Raw genomic sequence first — 20,803 nt, 5'->3', positions numbered from 1 at the left:
GGAAAGATGCTAACCCTCTTCTGCTTGAGTTAGTAATCTAAGGTAACTGAGTGGTTTTATTGTGGGCTCTTAAAACATTGGTGAATTTTTTTCCAAAGGGTTTTGAGTAAAAGGAACTTATTATGAGAGACTATTCCTCATATTCTATATAACATTAAAAAAAAATCTTTGCTTTCAGAGTGTATGTTGTTATCTTTATACTCATGATACATTTGGCTGAGGTTTTCCTCCTTAAATTCATTGGATCAAAGCAGTAATATAAATCTCAGTTTTTATTCATCAGCTTCTCTTCAAGTTTTGTAATTTGCTGGAATTAAATAGGGAATCTGGGAATAATACATGATCATAGATACAGTACATATCACACAGGCTTATTTCCAGAGTGCCAGTGGAGGGTTATATTAAATCCTTTTGTTTTGCTGTAGTATGATTACAAAGATTCTTTTGTAGCTTGGGACATGGAGTCTAAAAGCAAGAAACGTGAGAGGTACCTGGCAAGAGAAGATAACGTGAATTTAATTCTAGCATTGCTGTTGTTCTTAACCATGTTCTGATTGGCCAGCCAGATCTGCAAGAAAAGTCTTGGTAATGTCTGTATGACTTTGAATAGCTATCAGGAAGAAGAGCAAGCCAGGGTCACAGTGCTTTAAACACTGTCAGTTAGGTCTCAGGAGAGACTAGATGTGTTGCAGTTAACAGAGAGGAGAAAATGTAACTAACTGCGTTGACATCAACACTTTTTTTCTTTTTTCTTTTCAGCTAAACTAAGTGCAGTTAGGATTATCTTTAAAACTTTTGCTTGTCACTCTTCATTAATGTTAATGACAAGCAAGTAGTGTCTATATAGAAAGGAAAAAAGCCAAAGATTAGTTTTGTGTGTATGGTGTTCCTTTCTCAAATAGTTGGAGAGATGCGAGTTTTAGCCTGCATTCATGTATTAGTCATTTCAGCTATTCAGGAATGAATTGTGTATTGTCGGTACAAATTTTATTTTATTTTAGATAGGGGTCACTGCAGGATTGGGCTGAGATTTAAAGTCACTGGAAGAACTACTTTGAGTAGCTACACACCTGATCTGGTTTTGAAGGCATGCCTGTGTTAGCTGTACAAAGACACGAGTATCCAGTAATTTCTGGGCCTGGTAAATCCCTGCTTTATCCCACAGAGTTCATAATATTTTGCAGGATGTACAGGTTATACCGATAATACATATTCATACGTCTATTTGCATTGTTGCAGTTTTAACTGGTTTAGTTGTGCTGACTGAAAGATGACAGGCTTGTCATGGTTTTGTCTTCAAAGAAAGACTTATTAATTTTTTAAAAACTTTTTCCTGGTCATTCAATCGAGGCTGATGCCAAGTGCATACCCTTTAGGGGGATGTTAGGTGGCTACTCCGGAGGATCATGCAGAGGCCAGGCGTACTTCATACTACAGAAGCTATTTTACACCAGTTTGGGAATAATACTGTTGTTCTTGGTTCCACACAGATGGTACCAGACAGGAGGAAGTGGAAGGTGAGCTCAGTGAAGAGGAACGCTGGTTTGGAAATTCTTCAGAAACTCCTTCAGAAGCATCATATGGAGAAGTCCAGGAGAACTTTAAGTTGTCTCTTGAGGACAGAATCCAAGAGCAGTCCACTTCCCCAGATACTTCCTTGGGAAGTGCAACTCCTAGCAGCAACACAGTGGAGCTGGGATCTATTGAAAATGAGGCACTAAGAGACACATTGCAGAGTAAAGAGCACCTTTCTCCTGATGTGTCATCTCTGTGTGAAGAAGAACCTCCTGGTCCAAATAAGCCACTGAGTAGTAACCTGAGGCGGCTACTGGAGGCTGGCTCCCTCAAGCTGGATGCTGCTGTTACAGTCAACGGCAAAGTAGAGTCCCCTGTAAATCTTGGCTCAAATCTCTCCTTCTCTCCACCTGCTCATCATGCCCAGCAGCTAAGTGTTCTTGCCAGAAAGCTTGCTGAGAAACAGGAACAAAGTGACCAATACAATGCAAGTAGTCACTTTATATGGAATCAAGGTAAGTGGTTGCCAAACTCAACCACCACCTGTGGTTTGTCCCCTGATTCAGCTATCCTGAAACTGAAAGCGGCAGCCAATGCTGTTCTGCAGGACAAATCTCTTTCAAGGACTGAAGACACTATAAGATTCGAATCCTTTTCCTCACCTTTTAGTTCTCAGTCAGCCAGCTCCACGTTAGCAGCTTTATCTAAGAAAGTAAGTGAAAGAAGCATGACTCCTGGGCAGGAGCACCCACCTCCGGCTAGTTCTTTCCTTTCTCTGGCTTCCATGACCTCTTCAGCTGCCCTTCTCAAGGAGGTTGCTGCAAGGGCTGCAGGCACCCTGTTGGCTGAGAAGAAGAAATCACTGGTTGCTGAGGATCCCCTGCAGCTTTCAGAGATGAAGCAAGAGAAAGCAACTCCACCACAGTCTTTGGAATTATTGTTACTCCCAGTCCCTAAGGCAAGAGCATCCAAACCCACTAGTACAGGTATGGCAACATCTCTTCAATGGGTTGGGATTTGGTTTGATTTCATGTATTATGAGAATAAAAACTAGGTACTTTAGGTAAACAATATAAAAGCTTTTTAAAATACTACTTGGAGGCCAAACTGTCACAAATATTTCCATGTTTGAAAGATATGAGTGTACAGTTCAGTACTTTTTTTTAATATATATATTATTCCATACAATGATATTTCCCCCTCTTACCAAGTTCAGAATAAGTCCACAAAAATATTTAATGGAGAAGATCAAAGAATCCCTGTCAGGGAGCTCACGGTATCAGTGAGCATGTACAAAACTGGTGCTTTTGAAGTACTGGACAAGGGAGAATTCTCCCTCCTGCTGTCTCTGTCACAAATGGACTTTTGTATAATCGCTTACTACCCTGGCCTAATTTACCAGAGTATATTATTATGTTGCCACTTTTCATTAAAATTTTTTGCAGCAGTTTGATATTTTACAGTCTTTTGTCATTTTTCTTTTTTTTTTAAAAAAAAAGCAAACTGCATTTCTCCAATTTGCTCAACAAGAACCGTTTTGCACTTCTGACTTCCCTCCACCAGTTCCAGCTGTCGGCAGTCAAGGAATCAGGCTTATAGGGTACAAGAAGAAATAGTCATGGTAACAAAAACTTTCAAGAACTGGCAAGCCATGGAGGGAAATTTACATGATCAATCCTCAAAATAAGGAAAAATAAGGTTTACTTTATTTCTTTCTATAAAAAGTTCACATCATGGATGCATATTTCTGGTAGAACATACGGCTTCAGGTGTCATCAGTATTCTCCCTGGCATGGTGTTCTGCTGCAGAGGGGAAGGAAGCGTGTCAGCTATCTTCACAAGATGCACAAAGTGGTTCAGTGTATTAGAGTTTTATCAGGCTGAATTTTGTCAGGAATACTAGCTCGACTGTACAGGTGCAGCAAGCCGGAGTACAGACATGAAACCTCAAATGGACGTTGTATAATGGCACTGCTGTCTTCCTAACCTAACCTTTTTGGTTAGGGATATTATGAGATCTGATCTGTCCCAGTGCAGCTCTTGGTAAAAACTCATAGGGCAGAAGCTATTGGATGGGCAGCAATGCTCATTCCTCCCTCGGAAGAGGAAGGGGAGGGATGCGATGAGGTGTAGCAGGTACCAGCTTTTTTTCTCTGAGTTACATGTGTTCTACAAATGTTTTGCTGGTGTGTTTTGCCAAGGCGAAACTATTCTTGGCATGGGTCTGGCCTAAAGTTTTCATTAGTTTTAGATGAAGTCCTGTTTGAAGTAACATAAGCTAAACCAAGAAAAGGTCCTTTTATGTGGGAATAAGGGTACCCACACTGGCTACACCAGTGACTGTGGGAATTAATTTAATGTAACTTTTCCCATGAAGACTGACCTTCATACAAGAAAGGCAGAAAAGTATAGAAAACTAATAAGGTTAAAATTTATTTGAAGTTATTAGTTTATTTCCTACTGGAGAAAAAGCTGATCACATCAGAAGTTTTTACTGGGGAAAAGTAAATTATTGTAGTAAAATTCAGGTTCTGTGTTTGACTAGCAAACTGTGGCGTTTGTCTGTGCAGCTTATACTAGGGGAGTGCTCCGTACCAGCACTCAAGTGTGCTGGTGGTACTGGCACTGTATAAACTAGCTCTGATGCAGCAAATTCCTGGCAACTACTCTTTTCGCTCAAGGCCCGAGCATACTGTGCTGCTAAAAGATAACAATGGGGGCTGACTGCCTCAGGATCTTGGTAACCAAGGAACAACTATTCATTTTTTATAATATATGGGACTAGTATCCCAAGAGGAAGGGTGTTTCCTTTCAGTTCATACATGCTGGGCCAATGCCAGTTGTCATCCAAGCAATCTTTATAGTGTAATGTTCGTAACAAGAGTTCTTTAAGTGCATTTTGTGATGTGCTATTAAGTTTTCCCTTTCTAAATAATTAACCAACTGAAAATAAAAAGAAATTAGCATATCTGGATGATGAATATGGAATGCCAGACTCCTTGATTCCTTCAGCCATGGAGAAATGCAGCTTGCAAAAAGAGGTCACTGTTTAGTGACCTTTGATTGAAGACTTCATTTCCCTAAAAGTTGAGTAGGGCAGCTGAGCGTGTATATTTGCCATGAAAGTAAATTCGCACGTTCCTGATTCCTTTTGCAGCTATGACCTTATGGCAATAAAAGCAAAAATTAGTATTTAATTTTATAATGTTTTATCTTTTTGTGTCTGTCTGATTGCTCCTTGAGACATGCAGGTTTTTTTTTTTTGTCTTGTTCCCAAAGAGAGACATCTTTTCCCAGTAGGCATAGCTTGAGAGGTGATTTTCCCCCCCTTTCCCCCCCCACACTTGGAGCTTTTAAGGCACTGGTGAGTTTGCTTTGTTGTTAGAAATCTGATACCCACCAGCAACATCTAGCTTTGGTTATGAGATCAATACTCAGTGAGATTAATCAGATGTTGACAAGTAAGGAATAGCAAAGATGGAAGCTACTTAAAGAGGAGAATAAATTAATAACAAGAGTATGCCTGCTACTCATTTGTCCACCGTGTTGACCTATTTGCTCAGAATTACTTCAGGCAAGAAGCTGGAGCCGTGGCTTGTCAGAATGTAGTCACCTCTGAAACTGCATGTCAGGTTTGGTGGACCTAATCATTACTTGGACAGGTTATAGTAGAGTGGTACAGAGAAGATTAACTTTTCTATCAATCTGTTAATATTGCCGATTTTATAAAATGCTCACGTGTTTGGGATGAAATTTAAAAGGAAGCCTGGAATCTCTGTTAAATTTCTGATGCCATTTTCAAAAGAGCATGAGTGGCAGACCCGTCTTTTACTGACTGAATGCTTGTTTGGTGTAACTTTTTGCCTGCAGTGCTGGCAATTTTGTTCCTGAAGCTTCTTTGGGAAGCACTGGCTGATTCTCTTCTCACTGGAGTCACTCTTTCCAACAAATTGACACCATGTGACATAAAATAGACATCAATATCAATGAAGGAAAACTGAAGCCCATGGTTTTCTTTCTTATGCTGAGGTTTATGTGGTATAATAAAGAGCTAACATGGTTTGGCTTTGGAGATCATTGACATAAGTCCTGTGTGCTGTTAATTGTCGTTGTTATTGGTGAGGTCACATGCATTCAGTTCAGCTCTTCTCATATTTTGTAATGCGCTACATTACTATTGATCCATCTTGTTTACAGATTTATTTTTAATGGGGTGGAAAACAGGTAATAGCTTGTTACATATTTTGTTTCTGGATCCTTTGTGATGATAACCAGAGGCTGGAGAAAAGGTGCGATAGAAGGGAAAGAAACAATAGGAAAAAATGCTACCAATATATTTTTTTCTGTGGTTTGTCTTTCTTCTGCCTTTTGTGAAGAAGTAAGTAAAGATATTTAAAAACTGAAGCACAAGCAATTATAGTGTTGGTTTTGGCTTACTTTTTAGAGATGCAGACAGGGGAACAATTTGATAATATATTGAGTGTGAGAATTCATGAGAAGAATTTCTGAACTTACAGTAAGTGCATGCTTTGACAACGCATTCTTTTTCGTACTTACATAATGACTACCTAATCAGTTGAATTACAGTGGTTTTGTTTCCTACCTAATAACAAGGATTGTATTTTAGGCTATGACAAATCTTTCTGGACATTTTTATCACTTAGTTCCTCATCAAGGGAATTTGATGTTTGCTATATCCTTATCAGTAGGAAATAACTGATAATAATGAGATTAAATATTCTGAGAGAATTTCTAAATAGCAGGATGCACATTGCTGAGCTCTGGATATTTGAAAGTAGTCTGTCTTTCACAGTGAGAAAAAGGCTTCCAGTTCTATGGTAATAGTAGGCCTTTCTTTACAATAAGCAGAGGAAATTGTGGTGAGAGGATGAATGGATGTTTAATTGTGTAAAGTCAGCAGCAAGGAATTTCTCTTTCCCTCAACTTTGCAATGGTTCCACACTGATTAAACTAACCATATTTGCCTGTTAAAGGCCACCGAATCCTTTCTTATCTTAGGTGAATTGGGCAGTAGAGCAGAGCGCAAACATTTAGGAAGGCAGTAGATTTAAAGCCCTGGCAACTAGAGGAGCAGAAGGAAACTAAGGACCCGAAGACCCCTGATGGCTGAACTTGCAGCAGCATCTGCTCGAGCCATAACTAAACCATTTCAACAATAGGGGTTCTGAAGTCGTTCGCTTCTGGAGTTAAATATATCTGATATGCAATACTAGCACGCTTTACAGTTAAGTTGTGGATTGTTCTATGCTTTATATCCCACTCCCCTGCTGGCTAGCCATCAGATGTGGAAATTGATAATTTTTTAACAGTTAAGCATATTTTCCATACCCTATTATAAACCAGCCTTCAGTAGGAAATGAAGCTGCAAAGTGATCATTATGAGAGACATCCATCTCAGTTCAGTTAAATTATAAGGAACATTAGAACCAGGTGAGATAGAGTAGCATCCCCTACTGATTAGCCAAAGGATGTTTGGGACATTAACCTTTATAAATTATGGTGACCTTTCTTAGAGGGAGAATAACTAGATTAAGGGGAAGAGGGATATGCAGGGGGGAGGAACTGAAATTTCTGGTACATGTGATTGTTTAACTGATGAGTCTCTTTGCAAATGAAATTCTGGCATTGAAAACTGGTATCTTGAGTATGTTTACAAGGGGAAAGTATTCGACAAGTAAAGAATCCTCTCTTTTTCTTCCTCTTTCTGCTAAGCCTCAGAAGAAGAAGGAGGAAAACCTTTCCAGTGTCCGATCTGTGGTTTGGTTATCAAGAGGAAGAGTTACTGGAAAAGGCACATGGTGATTCATACAGGTTTGAAAAGTCATCAGTGTCCGCTCTGTCCGTTTCGCTGCGCACGCAAGGACAATCTCAAATCACACATGAAGGTAAGGGAAGTGGTTACTGACAATCAAAACACTTGAATCATCAATGAAAAAATGATAGTATAACAAACCTATTTCCTTTGCATTTGCAAGAACAAAATTTCCCTAGTTGTACTACTGATGATGCCTTTATTTAAATAAAGGCACCATAAAAAGAGAAAGAAATAACTTTTTTTTCCCCCTTTGTTTGCCTTTCCATTTTATGCAATGTGGAAATTACCTTGGGTTATGTCAACCTGGTGCAGCACAAGCTGTCAGTGACTGCTTTCGTTCTGGACCTGGAACTACCAGAAACAAGGGTGTTAGCTGAGTTGTGACACCATGCAAACACAACAGTGCTGCTTTTCAGGATGCCAGCTAGTATCTGCATGCCATTGCATCATACTAAGTGGGCATACCAACTTGGCCAGCACTAGCAGGGGATCTCTCTCCATTACCTTCCACAGACAGGGCTGCGTTTTTAACTTTTTTCTTGCTGTAGTTTTTAACTGCAGGCACTTCAGCAGTGAAGCATCCAAACCAAATGAATGACAGATTATATGGTAATGTTTTGTTTTCAAGTGTTTCCATTAAGTTTAAAGTGTGCTTTTAACTCAACATAAGTTTGTTCAAACTGAAGATGACCTTTTGAAGGAAGCAATATCTGTGTTGATATGGAAAAATATAAAAATGTAAGGAAACTCTCTGTCTGCTTAGCTGAAGTACTGCATTGTTGCAACATACAAAGTGCCTGGCCTTGCAAGCTGTAGGACATATATACTTGGTGAAGGAAAAACGTTACCTGTCCCATTAGCCCATGAATGAAGAAGATGAAATGCCAAATGTTTCCCTTGTTAATGCGGTTGAGTTTTACAATAACAGTGAAATGTTTTATTATAGTTAGTATTTTGTCTGTTTTAAACAAACGTGTGTAACAGAGTACCAGACTGGTGTGGACGGGGACAGAAAGGCCTGTTCAGCTTTTATGTATGCTATCGCAGAATCTGAGGTCACTAGACAGGAGCCAAACCTTTCTTACATCAAGTAACTCTTCACTTCAGTGTACATGGTTCAGATGATTCCACTGATCACAACTGCAGATTTTGCTGTATTTCAGGTCTTTGCTAGGTCTGAAATCATTCCCCTAAACTCCAAAGGCTCATCCCTTAACCCTTCCACTGTGGATCAATGTACTATTCCCAGGCATCCTTGGTGTATCATGCTAATCCTTACCAGGTACAAGTAGGTCTGGTGTTTATAGCTCTTTCTTTTACAACTTGGTGTTCCATGTTGACTACAGCACACAGATGGCCATCCTTAGTACATGAGTAGAAAGAGTGGGAACAGCATCATAAGAAAGATTTTTTTGGTTTTGGTTGTTGATAGCCTCCACAGAAGCATGAATTGTCCTAAAAGCTTGCTGTTCTCTGGCAAAGACCTGTTGTTGTCCCCTGCTTTATAAAGGACATCCCTATTATTCTCTGTGGAAGTTCTTATTCTCTGCGCTTTTTTTGCCTTTTTGGAAGTATTTGCAGCTTGAAGGCCTATTGCTTCCTTTTTGGCATGGTGATTTCCATAGGTGATCACGGATAGGATGTTGGAGAAGATTAAGAACTTTTTAACTGTCTGTGTGCTATCAAACTGATGGCTATCTGGAGCCCTTGTGTTCTTTTCTGCTCTCCACCGAACATAAACCCCTTAATTAACTGAACTCATGTCATCTTAAAACAGACCCCTTCTACAAACATGTAACATGTAGTGTTAATTATTGGGTAATATAGTAATTATTACCAAGTGATGCTCAGTTAGACATCATTGAGGTCAGAGTCAGGCCCAGAGCTGCTTGACACAGTGTAAGAGATCACAGCCTCCTTTAGCCTTACTGTAGGGATAAGCTCTGAAGTCTTCTCAGTGAATGCAGTCCAGTCATGCAGGTCATGATGGACTCAGTGCTCTTTGCTGGTAAAAATGTTCCCCATTTAAGGCAGTTGTCTTACAAAACTAGATGTCTTGCATTTGGTCTTTTGTCCTTGTTATATTGTTATGGATAAATGTAAAAAATCACAAGCACAAGAATCTGAAAGGTAATGTTTTACCTTAATTTAAATGGGTTTCATACACTTTCCTCAGCTGAGTAGGCCATTCATAAAAATATTTTCTATCACATCAAAATTGAAGCAGGTGAATGAGGTAGGGGCATGTTAGTCATGTGTCCAACAGTGTCAGACATAATTTGAATTCCCTTTGGTGAAAGTATAAATTGATAACAAGATTAAAAATAAAAAAAAATCAGATTTCTTTTTTCATTATAAAAAAGTGTTGCTTTTAAATCTGCATGTAAATTAGTATGAGATTATAACTGACAAACATATAAGCCAACAGTGTTCAAAATGGAGTGAGTACACATCAGAAATGGTACAGCGCAGTTGGGAGCTTCTTAGAATGCAGTATCCTTGGATGTTTCAGTTCTCTTTGTTGTCCTAGGATCCTTTGGGAGATACCTGGCCTTATCTCCTTCCTGGCAGACAACACACAAAGGCAGAGCTGCCTATAGCTCTCCACCCCTCTCTCCCTCACTGTGAGTCAGCTGCAGCTACAGGTGAAGACATGTGTTCCAAACCAAAAAGGCTAGTCAAAATTAGGGTACTAGGCTGGTATTTGTTATTCATTATAAGCCAATTTTTATTCCAGGATGCTATCACAAGCCAAGCTTTTCCCCTTTATGCTGCTCTTCAGTTTTCAGGTTTTATGTTCTATTGGTAAGGATGACAGGCAAAGCTGTTGAAGTGTTTTGTCCAGCTGCAGTCCTCAAAATCTAGTAGTGTTGGTTTTGTTTCCTTCTAGGCAGCATAACCATAAGTTGAAGCACCTCCTCATTTTTCTAGGTTCTTGTAGGCGTTTTCCATTTAAACTGGTTATTTAGAGATTTAAATTCCATGAGTGGTTTGTGTGTGTCCATATGGGCCTTCCTTATTGTGTATATCTTTAGGTTAAAGAATAATAACTATATGATATAAATACCATATAATTTTATGGTAATTATAACGTGTCAAACTGATTGACCCAGAATACAACATTGCCAACATTTTTGGTGTCTGCTCCGCTGCTGGAGAAAATCTTAATAGAGAGCTGAATGGGTTCCAGCCCTCACCCATGTTCAAATCTACATGTGCTACCCAGCATGTTGATGAAGCGTTCTTCCAGTAAGGGCACTTTGCCAGGACCAACTCACAACTGGAGGTGAGGATGTGAAAGGCAAGAAGGGAAGCAGAAGGAAAGTTTCCACACAGGCACACAATGAGCAAGGGAGATGAGTAGACCACCTTTTAATGCACACAGTGTTATCTATAATGGCTATTTTGTGTTTAGATTCCACAGTGACAGGTACCTTAGAAAAATCCTAAAATAGACATGCTACAGTATTTTATTAGTCTGTTTAGGAGACAAATTATAGTACATGAATAACCACAACTTTTGGAACTTTTGGCCCTTATTCCCAGGAATCTGGGGGTAGCATCTTGGGACTTGATTCTGGTATCGTAGCATGGTTCCCAGGGGTGCTGAGAATGCTGAAAATGAAGCTGGACAAAATGAATGGGTAACTGAGAGGTGTCTTGTCAAAGGAGGCAGCAAAGGTTGTGCTTGAGTCCTCTCTGTTTACCTATATTCAGTTGGAATATATTATTTTCTTCTTGAGAGAGAGAGTATCTTATGTACTACTTCCACAGAAAGCAACGGAAAGGGGTGGTGTAGTTCAGTAACGTGTCTTCAGGTTTTTCTGTTTTTCCTGGTAGGAATTAAATTTACCTCAGAGCAATACCACAAGCATCAGTCAGACTTTGGCCAATTGGTGTCTTTGGATCATGCACATATCTGCCTCAGCAATCAGTGGACGGATAGGCTGTGAGATCATACAGATATGTTCCAAGAAAGCAACAGGATATTAGCCTGAGCACTTGGAAGGGGGAATGAGGAAGAGGAGCATATGGCCAAAAATAATATCTGTAAATGTTCCTTGTGCTGCTATGTAGACATAAGGCAGAAATGGGTGAGCCAGCTCTTCAAGCAGTGGAAAAGAAGGTTGGCATTGTGAGCATGTGCTGAAGCATGATGGTATCAGAGAAAATGAGGAAAGGGAAGATTAAGCTTAACAGAAAAATTAGATGCAGTGGCAGGCAGGTCACGTGATGCTCAACCATGGGATCTTCCTGCTTCTGTTGCTTCTAAAGAGGGACCATGTAGTGAGATCTCAGATTAATGTTCCTGTGTAGTATGAAGGGGGTTATAACCAGCCTACTGATTAGGGAGAGGCTATTAATTACATGATAGTGGGAATAAAGAAAAGCCCTGAGGAATGTAGCTAGGTGCTCACTGCCCCTTTGTGATTTGCTTTTCCCTCTTTCTTCCTCAGCTAGGGTCAGACAGCTGAATAAGCATTCCTAATCCATTTTGGTGAAGTATAGGACAGGTTATTTTAAAGCATCTTGACCATACTGGGAGAAGGAGGTTGACTGTGTTTTATGGGAGAGTTTTTTGTTTAGTTTGGTTTAAGCTAACCTTAGAGAGCCCTGGGAGGTGCCTGTGATTCCATTACGTCCCCTCAGCCGAGGGGAGGTAATGCAAACTTGCACAGCTTTTCAACAAGTGAAATCTGTGCCCTAAGTCTCAGCCAGTTGCCACAAGTGACTTCAAATATCTGCCTTTTAATCTTGTCACTTTTTGCATATGAGACAAGGATAAGACAGGAAATGCATTGATATCTTATATCTTAAAGAAAAAAAAAATGTTTTTTTTGGAACATCTAGTCTAGTCCAAACCTGCAGAGAGGCTTTTTTTTTTTCTGTTGCTTTCAAGCAAAGCAAGGAAATAGTTTAAAAAAAAAAACCCTTTATAAATAATAGATGTGTCCTGAGGGGAAGGACCATATAAAAACTAGCACCATAGCACTAAACTTTTGAAAGTCCCAATATTTAAAAAATGAGGGAACTTGTCAGAAAAGAGCATGAAATAAAAAGCAGAGGGCATGTGATAGATGCAAACTGGAGACCTCTCAAGTGTGCTCAAATGCAGCTGCAGAAGGCAGCATTTTACTGAAAGAGATTTAAGAAAAAACAAAAACAAAAAAAACCCCAAAAACCCAACAAAACAAAACAAACCCAAACAGAAGAAATTGATGGGTAGGCAGGTATGGCTAAATGGCCAGGTTGTAGAAGCTGTTGATTGTGGTAGTTGCTTAAACAGATGCCCTTCATGGAAAAGTTATTCTACTTGAAAGTTGGTGAGAAAAATAAAAACTCTAGTAGGCAAAGAAAAAAGTGATAATTAGGTCACAGAAAGTAAGTAAAGGCTGAGTAGTTAGAAGCAAATATAGCAGTGAATGGATTCAGCACCCCAACTCCTTTATGTTCTGATTTTGCTTAAGGATGAGGTTTCTCAGAAAAAACATTTCCTCTTATTCTGAGTGTTTAAAAAATAATAATAACAAAAAACCCCCGCCTTGTTAGGTCTCCCTTCACTTCCTGTGCCTCATAACTAGAAGCAAGAGTCTGTGCAAAGCATTACCCCAACTTTAAGGAAGGGGAAAAGATCTACCTCATCAGTACTACAAAATTGTGGGACATGCCTGTGTCACTGTTTCCCTCACCCCTACTCCCCATTGTACCCTGTTAGGTGGGATCACGTGTGTTTGTAACTGTGGTACATCTGTATGGGCCAGTGTGTACTTCCCATGACTTAAATTGCCTGGTAAATAAGCAGGGATGTTGCTTTTAAGTATGAAAAGATAATTTAATAAGCTGCTTATGATACCAGAAACATTAGTATGTCAACAAAAAATGTAACAGAAAAAATACAATGATACGAATGATGTGATATGATAGGGACATGTGGTTTCTGTAAAAGAAAATCATTTGTGGTGTTCTACTAAGATGTTTTGAGCATGTCAGGAAAATCATGGGCTTAAGAATCAGTTGAAATTTATGTGGTCTTTAAAAAAGCCTTTGGCAAAGCTTCTCACTGAGAAGCTGCCAAATAAACTAAGCAATGTGATGTACTATGGCAAATTAGAAATTCACCAAGAGACAGTAAAACAAAGAGTAGGAAGGAATTAGCAATTTTAAGCATGACAAAAGGCTAACAGAGGGGTGTTCCATTACTAAGAGTAGAATTGTGCATATTTTAGCAAATGTGATCTGCACAAAAGGATGACTGTGGGTAGGAGAATTGTAGACGATACAACCTTATGTGCATGAACCAAGATTAGAAAAGGCAAAGCTGGAAAGGGAATAAAAAGAGGCTGGCTGACAGATAAACAAGGGGACTAATGAAGTTACTGTTGACAAATACAAGGTACTGCACCTTGGAAACAAGAGTCTAATCATGCACCTGCCTGTCTGATATAATGAACTGTAACTACTTGGGGAAAATATCTGAGTCTCGTTGTAGACAGTTCAATGAAAACCTTTTCTTGGCATGCACAACAGTGGTTAAAAAGTACATGAGAGATTTGAATGTCCATAAAATAAAACAGAAATATCACTGAAAATATTACAATGCTGTTATTAACATATGGTATGCTGCCACTTATGATATTCACTGTTAGTCACTGCTTCAAAAAGGTGTATCAGAAATAGAAGGGATTTTAAAAGCTGACAATGAAGATGATTAGTGGGATGCAAGAATTAGCTTTGAAGAAAGAAGCTGAAAAGAATGAGACTGCCATGTATAGAAAGGAAGTGTGACTAAAATAATGCATGCGATAGAGAAGATAAATTGAACGGCTTCTTTTTTTTTTTTATTTCTTGTAATGTGAGAATAAGGAGGCAGCAGAGAAACTGAAAGAAACAAATAAAAAAAAAAATAAATTGACCAACAGATCATTTTGTACCCAAGTCCTCAAACTAGGCCTGAAGTTTGTAAGGAGTTATAGTTCTGTTGAAAATTCTTGCATACGTCGTGTCAAGCACACTCTGAAAACACGGTAGAACCACGAAATATCGTTTGAGACTGGGAAGACTGTAGGGTTAAAATAAAGATGATACAAGTACTTTGCATAGTCAGGGAGAATATCTGTGGTTGAATGAAATAAACCCAGAAGGTAGAAGTCCTTAGATGTTTCCGACATAAGTTAAACTGTAGTTTTATGGGATTTTGAAAGAGCCATTCTCTACGAGCAGGTTGTGGGCTGTGGTTTGTTGCAGCATAATTCAGAGGAATCCAAATCTGGCAGCAGCTGGGCTCAGAGTGGGAATTTGGAGAATACCTGTCACCTGCTCTTTTGCCTCCTCCTGCCTGTGGTTTCTGCAGCAACAGCCTAGTTGGGTCTAAAGAGGACATCTGATGGTTTGGGTAGCCTTAGCACAGTGGAAGAGCCATTCCCTGTCTCATGGAGGGAGAAAGCAGCTTTTTAGACTCTTAACATTGTGTGATCTGGAATCTCCCCTGTGGCTTTCTGTGTTGCTCTGCAGGGTTTCTTGTTTCTTATTCTGCAGTAAGTAGTTGCTGTCTTGACTTTGCCCTCTGAATAGAGAGAATGGCATTTCTTGGATCTTTTAGCTGCTATCAAGTGAGAAAATAAGGGTTAATTTTTCCTTTAAAGGAACTTTAATTCTTAGCTTCTATTTCAAATAGTGTTCAAAATTTTAAATAAATATTATTATTTATTTTTGAGAATTAAAAAAAAAAATCTTATGATGGGACTGGACTTGGGACGTTGGGGACTAAATATTGGGCTTGATACTGTTTCGTATTTGTTTTTGTAGATCTAATATTCTTCCTTTCAAAATTCTAAATATTTGGGTTTGAATTCTGTCATTCCTTGATTGCAAGTTATAAACATTATTTTATGAGAAATTCATTGATAATGCTGCTGTTGTCCTTGAGCAGGAGAAAAATCCAAATCAGATGAATTAGTCCCCCCTATTCTCATCCATTCTCAAAAGATATTGCAGGGATGGCATGCCATACTCCTGGGGAGAGAAGGTGGACTCCCACACAGACTTTGCCACCTCACTGCTGCAGTGACAGCCTTCAGGAGGCGTCGTATTGATGATTGTCATAAGGGGCATCTAGAAGAAGTGGTTAAATATGTAGGCAGGGAAATGTTGATTGAAGGAGATCCTGGAGAGAAACCCTGGCACACAGAATCTCAGTGGGTGTAGGAGATAAAGTTGCCATGGTGAGAGTGCTTGCTACCATTAGTACATCTTGGTGCTCTTCATGAAGAAGAGTACTTACATACTGCTGTGCTCACAGACCATCCTATTTCCAGTAGCGTAGACAGGCGATCTGGTTGGCATTTCCATTGTAACCTGTTAATTTTTAGAATTTATTGTGCTGCCATTCTTCTGCAAGGTTGTTGCTTTAAAACTGTCTTAGGTTAGCATTAGCTTCTGATTTTTTTTGTTGTCAGGTGCAATTTTAAGGTTCCAGAATTACTTTATCCGCAAATGTCATGTTATACGATGCTGAGAATGTCATTCTGTAAAGTGGCTGGAGAAGAGAAAATCTCTTTTGCTCTCTGCTTGTTTAGTATCTAATCTCTGGAGCCCTTGAAGAACTACTGAATGAAAAGTTATACAGCACTAATGAAATGTGTCTTCACTGAATGCCAAAAGAACTAAAAGAGGGATGTCTCCCAGCTCTACATTTTAGCAGACCTGAATTCAGGTCCTGTGCATGTAGAGCTGGGAATGCTGGATATGAGCTTGTGACTGAATTCTTCTCACTGTATAGAAAATTAATCAGGCCAAATCTATAACGATGAGAAACTCCAACTTGAATTTTGACAGGGCTGTGTTTGGTAGATGCTACTGTTACACCAGAGCTCTGCAGCATCTGCACCAGGACTCTTGGATTCTAGATCTCAGCTCTGCAGAAAACTGGAAAGTGCCGAAAGCCTTGGCTAAAGCTAAGTTTTCCAGGCTCCCTGGTGTAGAGCTGAGCTTTAATTAGAGCTGGAGCTCTTAGGGCTTTTGGACTCCCAGGCTATAGCAGCAAGCCTTGGATCTCTGGCGCAGCTGGCTGCTTCTGAGCCAAGTCCAGGGAGTGGGGGATAGAGTGCCACGCAGTAGGGTATAGGAATCACGCCTCATTTGCCAAGAGTTCATCAAACCTCTCCATGTTTCAGGTGAAATATTTTGCGTTCAACAAATTGCCATTTTCCAACAAAAATCTGTCTCACTGAAATGTTTCCAGCCAACTCGAGTCACAAGTGAGAATGAATGTGTGAGCTCAGTCTGGTGCCAGTTTGTCCTGTTAGCATGTTCATCAATTAGTAAGGACAAACGTATGTATTTGCCAGTCTTTCTGCTGAGAGTAGCCTGGAGTGCTACTGTCAGGATTTAAAATTCCTTTGTGAAGCTATAGGGAGAAAACTTTTCAATACACCTGCCATTATATGCTGGGCTCAATTATTTCTTCCCTTTCATGAGTACTGTGTTAAACAAAAAATTGTATAATTAGATGTATGTAGTTTATATTAATAAGTGTGTCTGTTCAAATAATTTGTAAATCATTGCATATGGATGGATGGATAGAATTCTCTTTAAAAGGCAATCTGGATTGGACCCAAGGATACTAGGCATTGTGGTCGTCGTACTGGAGCACGCAGTCTCTATGAGAAAGAGCCTGCAGTCAAATATGAGGACAGTAAGATTAACTGTGATCATTAATTGATTGATAAAATAGATTAATGGCAAACACCAACTCTCATGTTTGTATTTTCTTGTAACAGAGCTGTTTATTTTCTAGTAGAATTAATTTGCAACAAACTGTTTCAATAGTGCCTTGGTATTGCCAGGTGCTGTGTTTTTACTCTAATGATACAAGAATCGATGGACATTGCTGTGCAGGTTGATGTTTTACTGGGTCACTCTGAACAATTGTTATTTATGTGGTTGCACAGAATGATCATGCTTAGCAGGTCATGTAGTAGATAGGGAGCTGTTAGTTTGTTTTTTAATCAAGAAAGCTACTAGTTTATAGCTTAGAGGTCTTTTTATGCACTGATAGGTCACCAGGATCTGGTTGTAAGGACTATTTGATTCAAAGCAGACTTCATCATTTCCATGCTGCAGAAACAGATGTTCCTGATTTTTTTTCTTTCAGTTGAGTCTGATGTTTATGTTGACTTATGTGTGAAAGAATCCTACTGTTCTTAGTGCCTGACCTCTTTCCAAATGCTCAGAGTGAAGAGTTGACTCATTAGTTAACTTTTTTTTTTTTTAAATGGTGTGAGAAGTGTAGAGTGGAGATTTCTATAATGCTAGTAAACTGTTTTGCTTAATACATGCTTTTATGTTTCACCTCTTGAACCAGGTTCATCAGCACCAAGACAGGGGTGAGACCTTTCAATGCCAGCTATGCCCTTTTACCTCCTCCCGCCACTTCAGTCTGAAACTCCATATGCGTTGCCATCAACATTTCCTCAGGACAGAATCCAAAGTGAAGGAGGAAATACCAGAAACTGAGGTGAAGGGGTCACCACAGCTAAATAGTGACTCCTGCTCGGGACCACAGAGGGAAGGAGGTGGACCTGACCTTACGGGATCAGCATCTGTATCTAAAACACCTGATGTGGCTGGGCAGCCTAGTGGAGGTATTCCACCTTTACTAGTGAAAGAAGAGCCCAAAGATGACAATGGCATCTCAGCTGCTCCTTTTGCTCTTGGCACTGTTGACAGAGCTCCCAACAACACAAAGCCGAAAGACTCCTCTGACTTTGTGGCCAACACAGCATCAGCACTATTCAGTCAAGACATCTCTGTCAAGATGGCATCAGATTTTCTTATGAAGCTGTCAGGTAATTGAGTCGCAAGCATCAGCATCAGCTGCTCCTTTATGGGCTAAGAAACACACTGCCTTGGGTTTGCTAAGTCATGGTATTGCAGGGAGAAAAACATTGCAGCTTCTTGACTTATAATTTCTTTCTTCTTTTGATAAGGAGAGGTGCATGATGGAAGGAAGAAGGGTAACAGTGAGTGACGAGGAGGATTTTGCTGTTTAATTGCTGGGATTGGGAGTGAGAACTTTTTATCCAGGCTTTCATGTTCGTTGACAATTACCTTGGCACATCTCATTTTCAGGCATGCAGAGTACCTGTTTGAAATCACTGAGGGTCACAAGTGTTAGAAAATTAATCTCCTAAGTTCTCTGCCTTTACTCATCTGGACCAATAAATTATTGGTCACCTTTCTTCCAGTGTGGTATAGGAGGTCTGACTAGTCAACGTCTGTGAAGTATGAATGTTACTGTATTTCTTGATTATTAACACTTAAAAAAAGGAAGTCCTAAAGATTCATGAACAGCTTTTAAATTTTGTTTACTATTTTAATTGAAATCCGTATCTAATGCAAAACATGTTTATTGTGTTTTCTTTCACTGTCAGATTATTGCTGTAAGAACGATATTCATGTGTGAGACTCTAAGGCAGAGGATGTGTTTAGGGTGAATCTGTTATATTTTATATGCTCTTTTATTGATTTGATTGAACACTTCAGAATTGTGGACATGCTGAGGGGGATGTTCTATACTAAATGTTTACAAAATTGGCCTTTAATTTTTAAAGAGAAGTCAGGAAAAATGTCACTGAAGAAACTTCTGTTTTGCAAGGAGACGGCAGTCCGTATGGCAAGTTTTAGACTTCGGAGATAGAAGATACCTTTTCCAATAGAGAAGAATTGGTCACCTTTTTCCTTTGAATTGAATTTTAGCAAATGTTGTTGTCAGGTAAACTAGGAAATTAGCTCTGTCCTAATGCCATTGCCTTGGTGAAACCACAGCCATTTATTTTGGAAAGGCTTGCTGTCCTCATCTGCCCAGACCTTTGGGTCTGGGATTGAAATTGTGTGGGAAATCAAGTAGAATGGGTAAACACAAGAAATCAAGCCTGGGGCTTCATGGAGTCAACCAGGAAAAAGGAAAAGAACTGAGGGCAAGCAGGAAGTGAAATGGGCTGGCACAAATGGTTTACTGTGTGGACTGGAAGAAGCCACAGAAACCTTCCTTAAAAAAAAAAAAAATCTGTTGATATAATTTATTATTATGACCAACAAAAAGTGAGCAAGGATGAGTCTGTTTTGATTTGCTCGTATGTTTTTTTTAACTGAGTTTCAAATTTGAACTCTAGATGAAATACATTTTTTATATCATCTGACAGCTGTCCCATATATGTTGTTGGTCTGATGTCTATCTTAAATTTGGACTGCTGTGCACTAAGTGGCTCTGCTGCTCAACTGTACTGACCTGTCGATGGTAGTGTTCATGATGGCTGCATGTCAGCACAGGGGAAAGGGACCTGGGGTTCCTGGTGGACAGCAGGACGACCATGAGCCAGCAATGTGCCCTTGTGGCCAAGAAGACCAATGGCATCCTGGGGTGTATTAGAAGGAGTGTGGTTAGTAGGTCGAGAGAGGTTCTCCTCCCCCTCTACTCTGCCCTGGTGAGGCCGCATCTGGAATATTATGTCCAGTTCTGGGCCCCTCAGTTCAAGAAGGACAAGGAACTGCTTGAGAGAGTCCAGTGCAGGGCCACAAAGATGATGAAGGGAGTGGAGCATCTCCCTTATGAGGAAAGGCTGAGGGAGCTGGGTCTCTTTAGCTTGGAGAAGAGGAGACTGAGGGGGACCTCATTAATGTTTATAAATACGTAAAGGGTGACTGTCATGAGGATGGAGCCAGGCTCTTCTCACTGGCATCCAATGATAGGACAAGGGGAAATGGATATGAGCGGGCACATAGGAGGTTCTGCTTAAACATGAGGAAGAACCTCTTCCCAGTAAGGGTAACAGAACACTGAAACAGGCTGCCCAGAGAGGTTGTGGAGTCTCCTTCTCTGGAGATGTTCAAAACCCACCTGGACGCGTTCTTGTGTGATCTGATCTAGGTGGTCCTGCTCTGGCAGGGGGATTGGACTAGATGATCCTTTGAGGTCCCTTCCAATCCCTGACATTCTGTGATTCTGTGATGTCGCAACAATGAGAGCAGAAAGCAGGAGAGAGGGGAAAGCCTGAAAGCCGAGAAAACATACAACATTTGGATGTGTTGTTTTTCATGTAGCACTTGATGGGGAGCTGTTTACAGTTTGGCAGGCGGTCATGTTTTCAATGTCTGATCTATTGGCATCAGAAAAAGGATACAAATGTACACTGTTCATGCAACAGGCCTATGCAGTTATTTTGTGGTGACTTACTAAAGGTCTTGAAACCTGACTTGTATGCACTGTTACCTAGCAACATGTTATAAAGTCACTGGGGGAGTGAGATGTATCTGTAATTTTGTATGTGTGCATATTTGGATGAAAATGTACCGCCAGTCACCAAGTTTGCTACACAAGAACAATGTTAAAAGGACAGGAATTTTGTTTCTCCTGAGATTTATATTGTGTTGTATACATTTAGCTCATGCTTT

At 39.9% G+C, this 20,803-nt stretch overlaps 1 protein-coding gene across 1 annotated transcript in view; it reads left to right on the top strand.

Moving 5' to 3' along the window:
- Positions 1–458: 458 nt before the first annotated feature.
- The window catches only part of ZNF827 (zinc finger protein 827), an 82,005-nt gene continuing 61,660 nt past the window's right edge, over positions 459–20,803 (top strand). The window contains exons 1-4 of the mRNA XM_086611995.1: positions 459–480; positions 1,491–2,501; positions 7,249–7,421; positions 17,715–18,198. Of these exons, the coding sequence (XP_086468121.1) occupies positions 459–480; positions 1,491–2,501; positions 7,249–7,421; positions 17,715–18,198 (1,690 nt within the window). The remainder of the gene's footprint in view (positions 481–1,490; positions 2,502–7,248; positions 7,422–17,714; positions 18,199–20,803) is intronic.

Source organism: Tauraco erythrolophus, chromosome 5 (genome assembly GCF_009769465.1).
Source record: "Tauraco erythrolophus isolate bTauEry1 chromosome 5, bTauEry1.pri, whole genome shotgun sequence".
In the NCBI taxonomy this organism is placed as follows: domain Eukaryota; kingdom Metazoa; phylum Chordata; class Aves; order Musophagiformes; family Musophagidae; genus Tauraco; species Tauraco erythrolophus.
The sequence above is the reverse complement of the archived record's forward strand: the minus strand, read 5'-3'. Positions and strand labels throughout refer to the sequence as shown.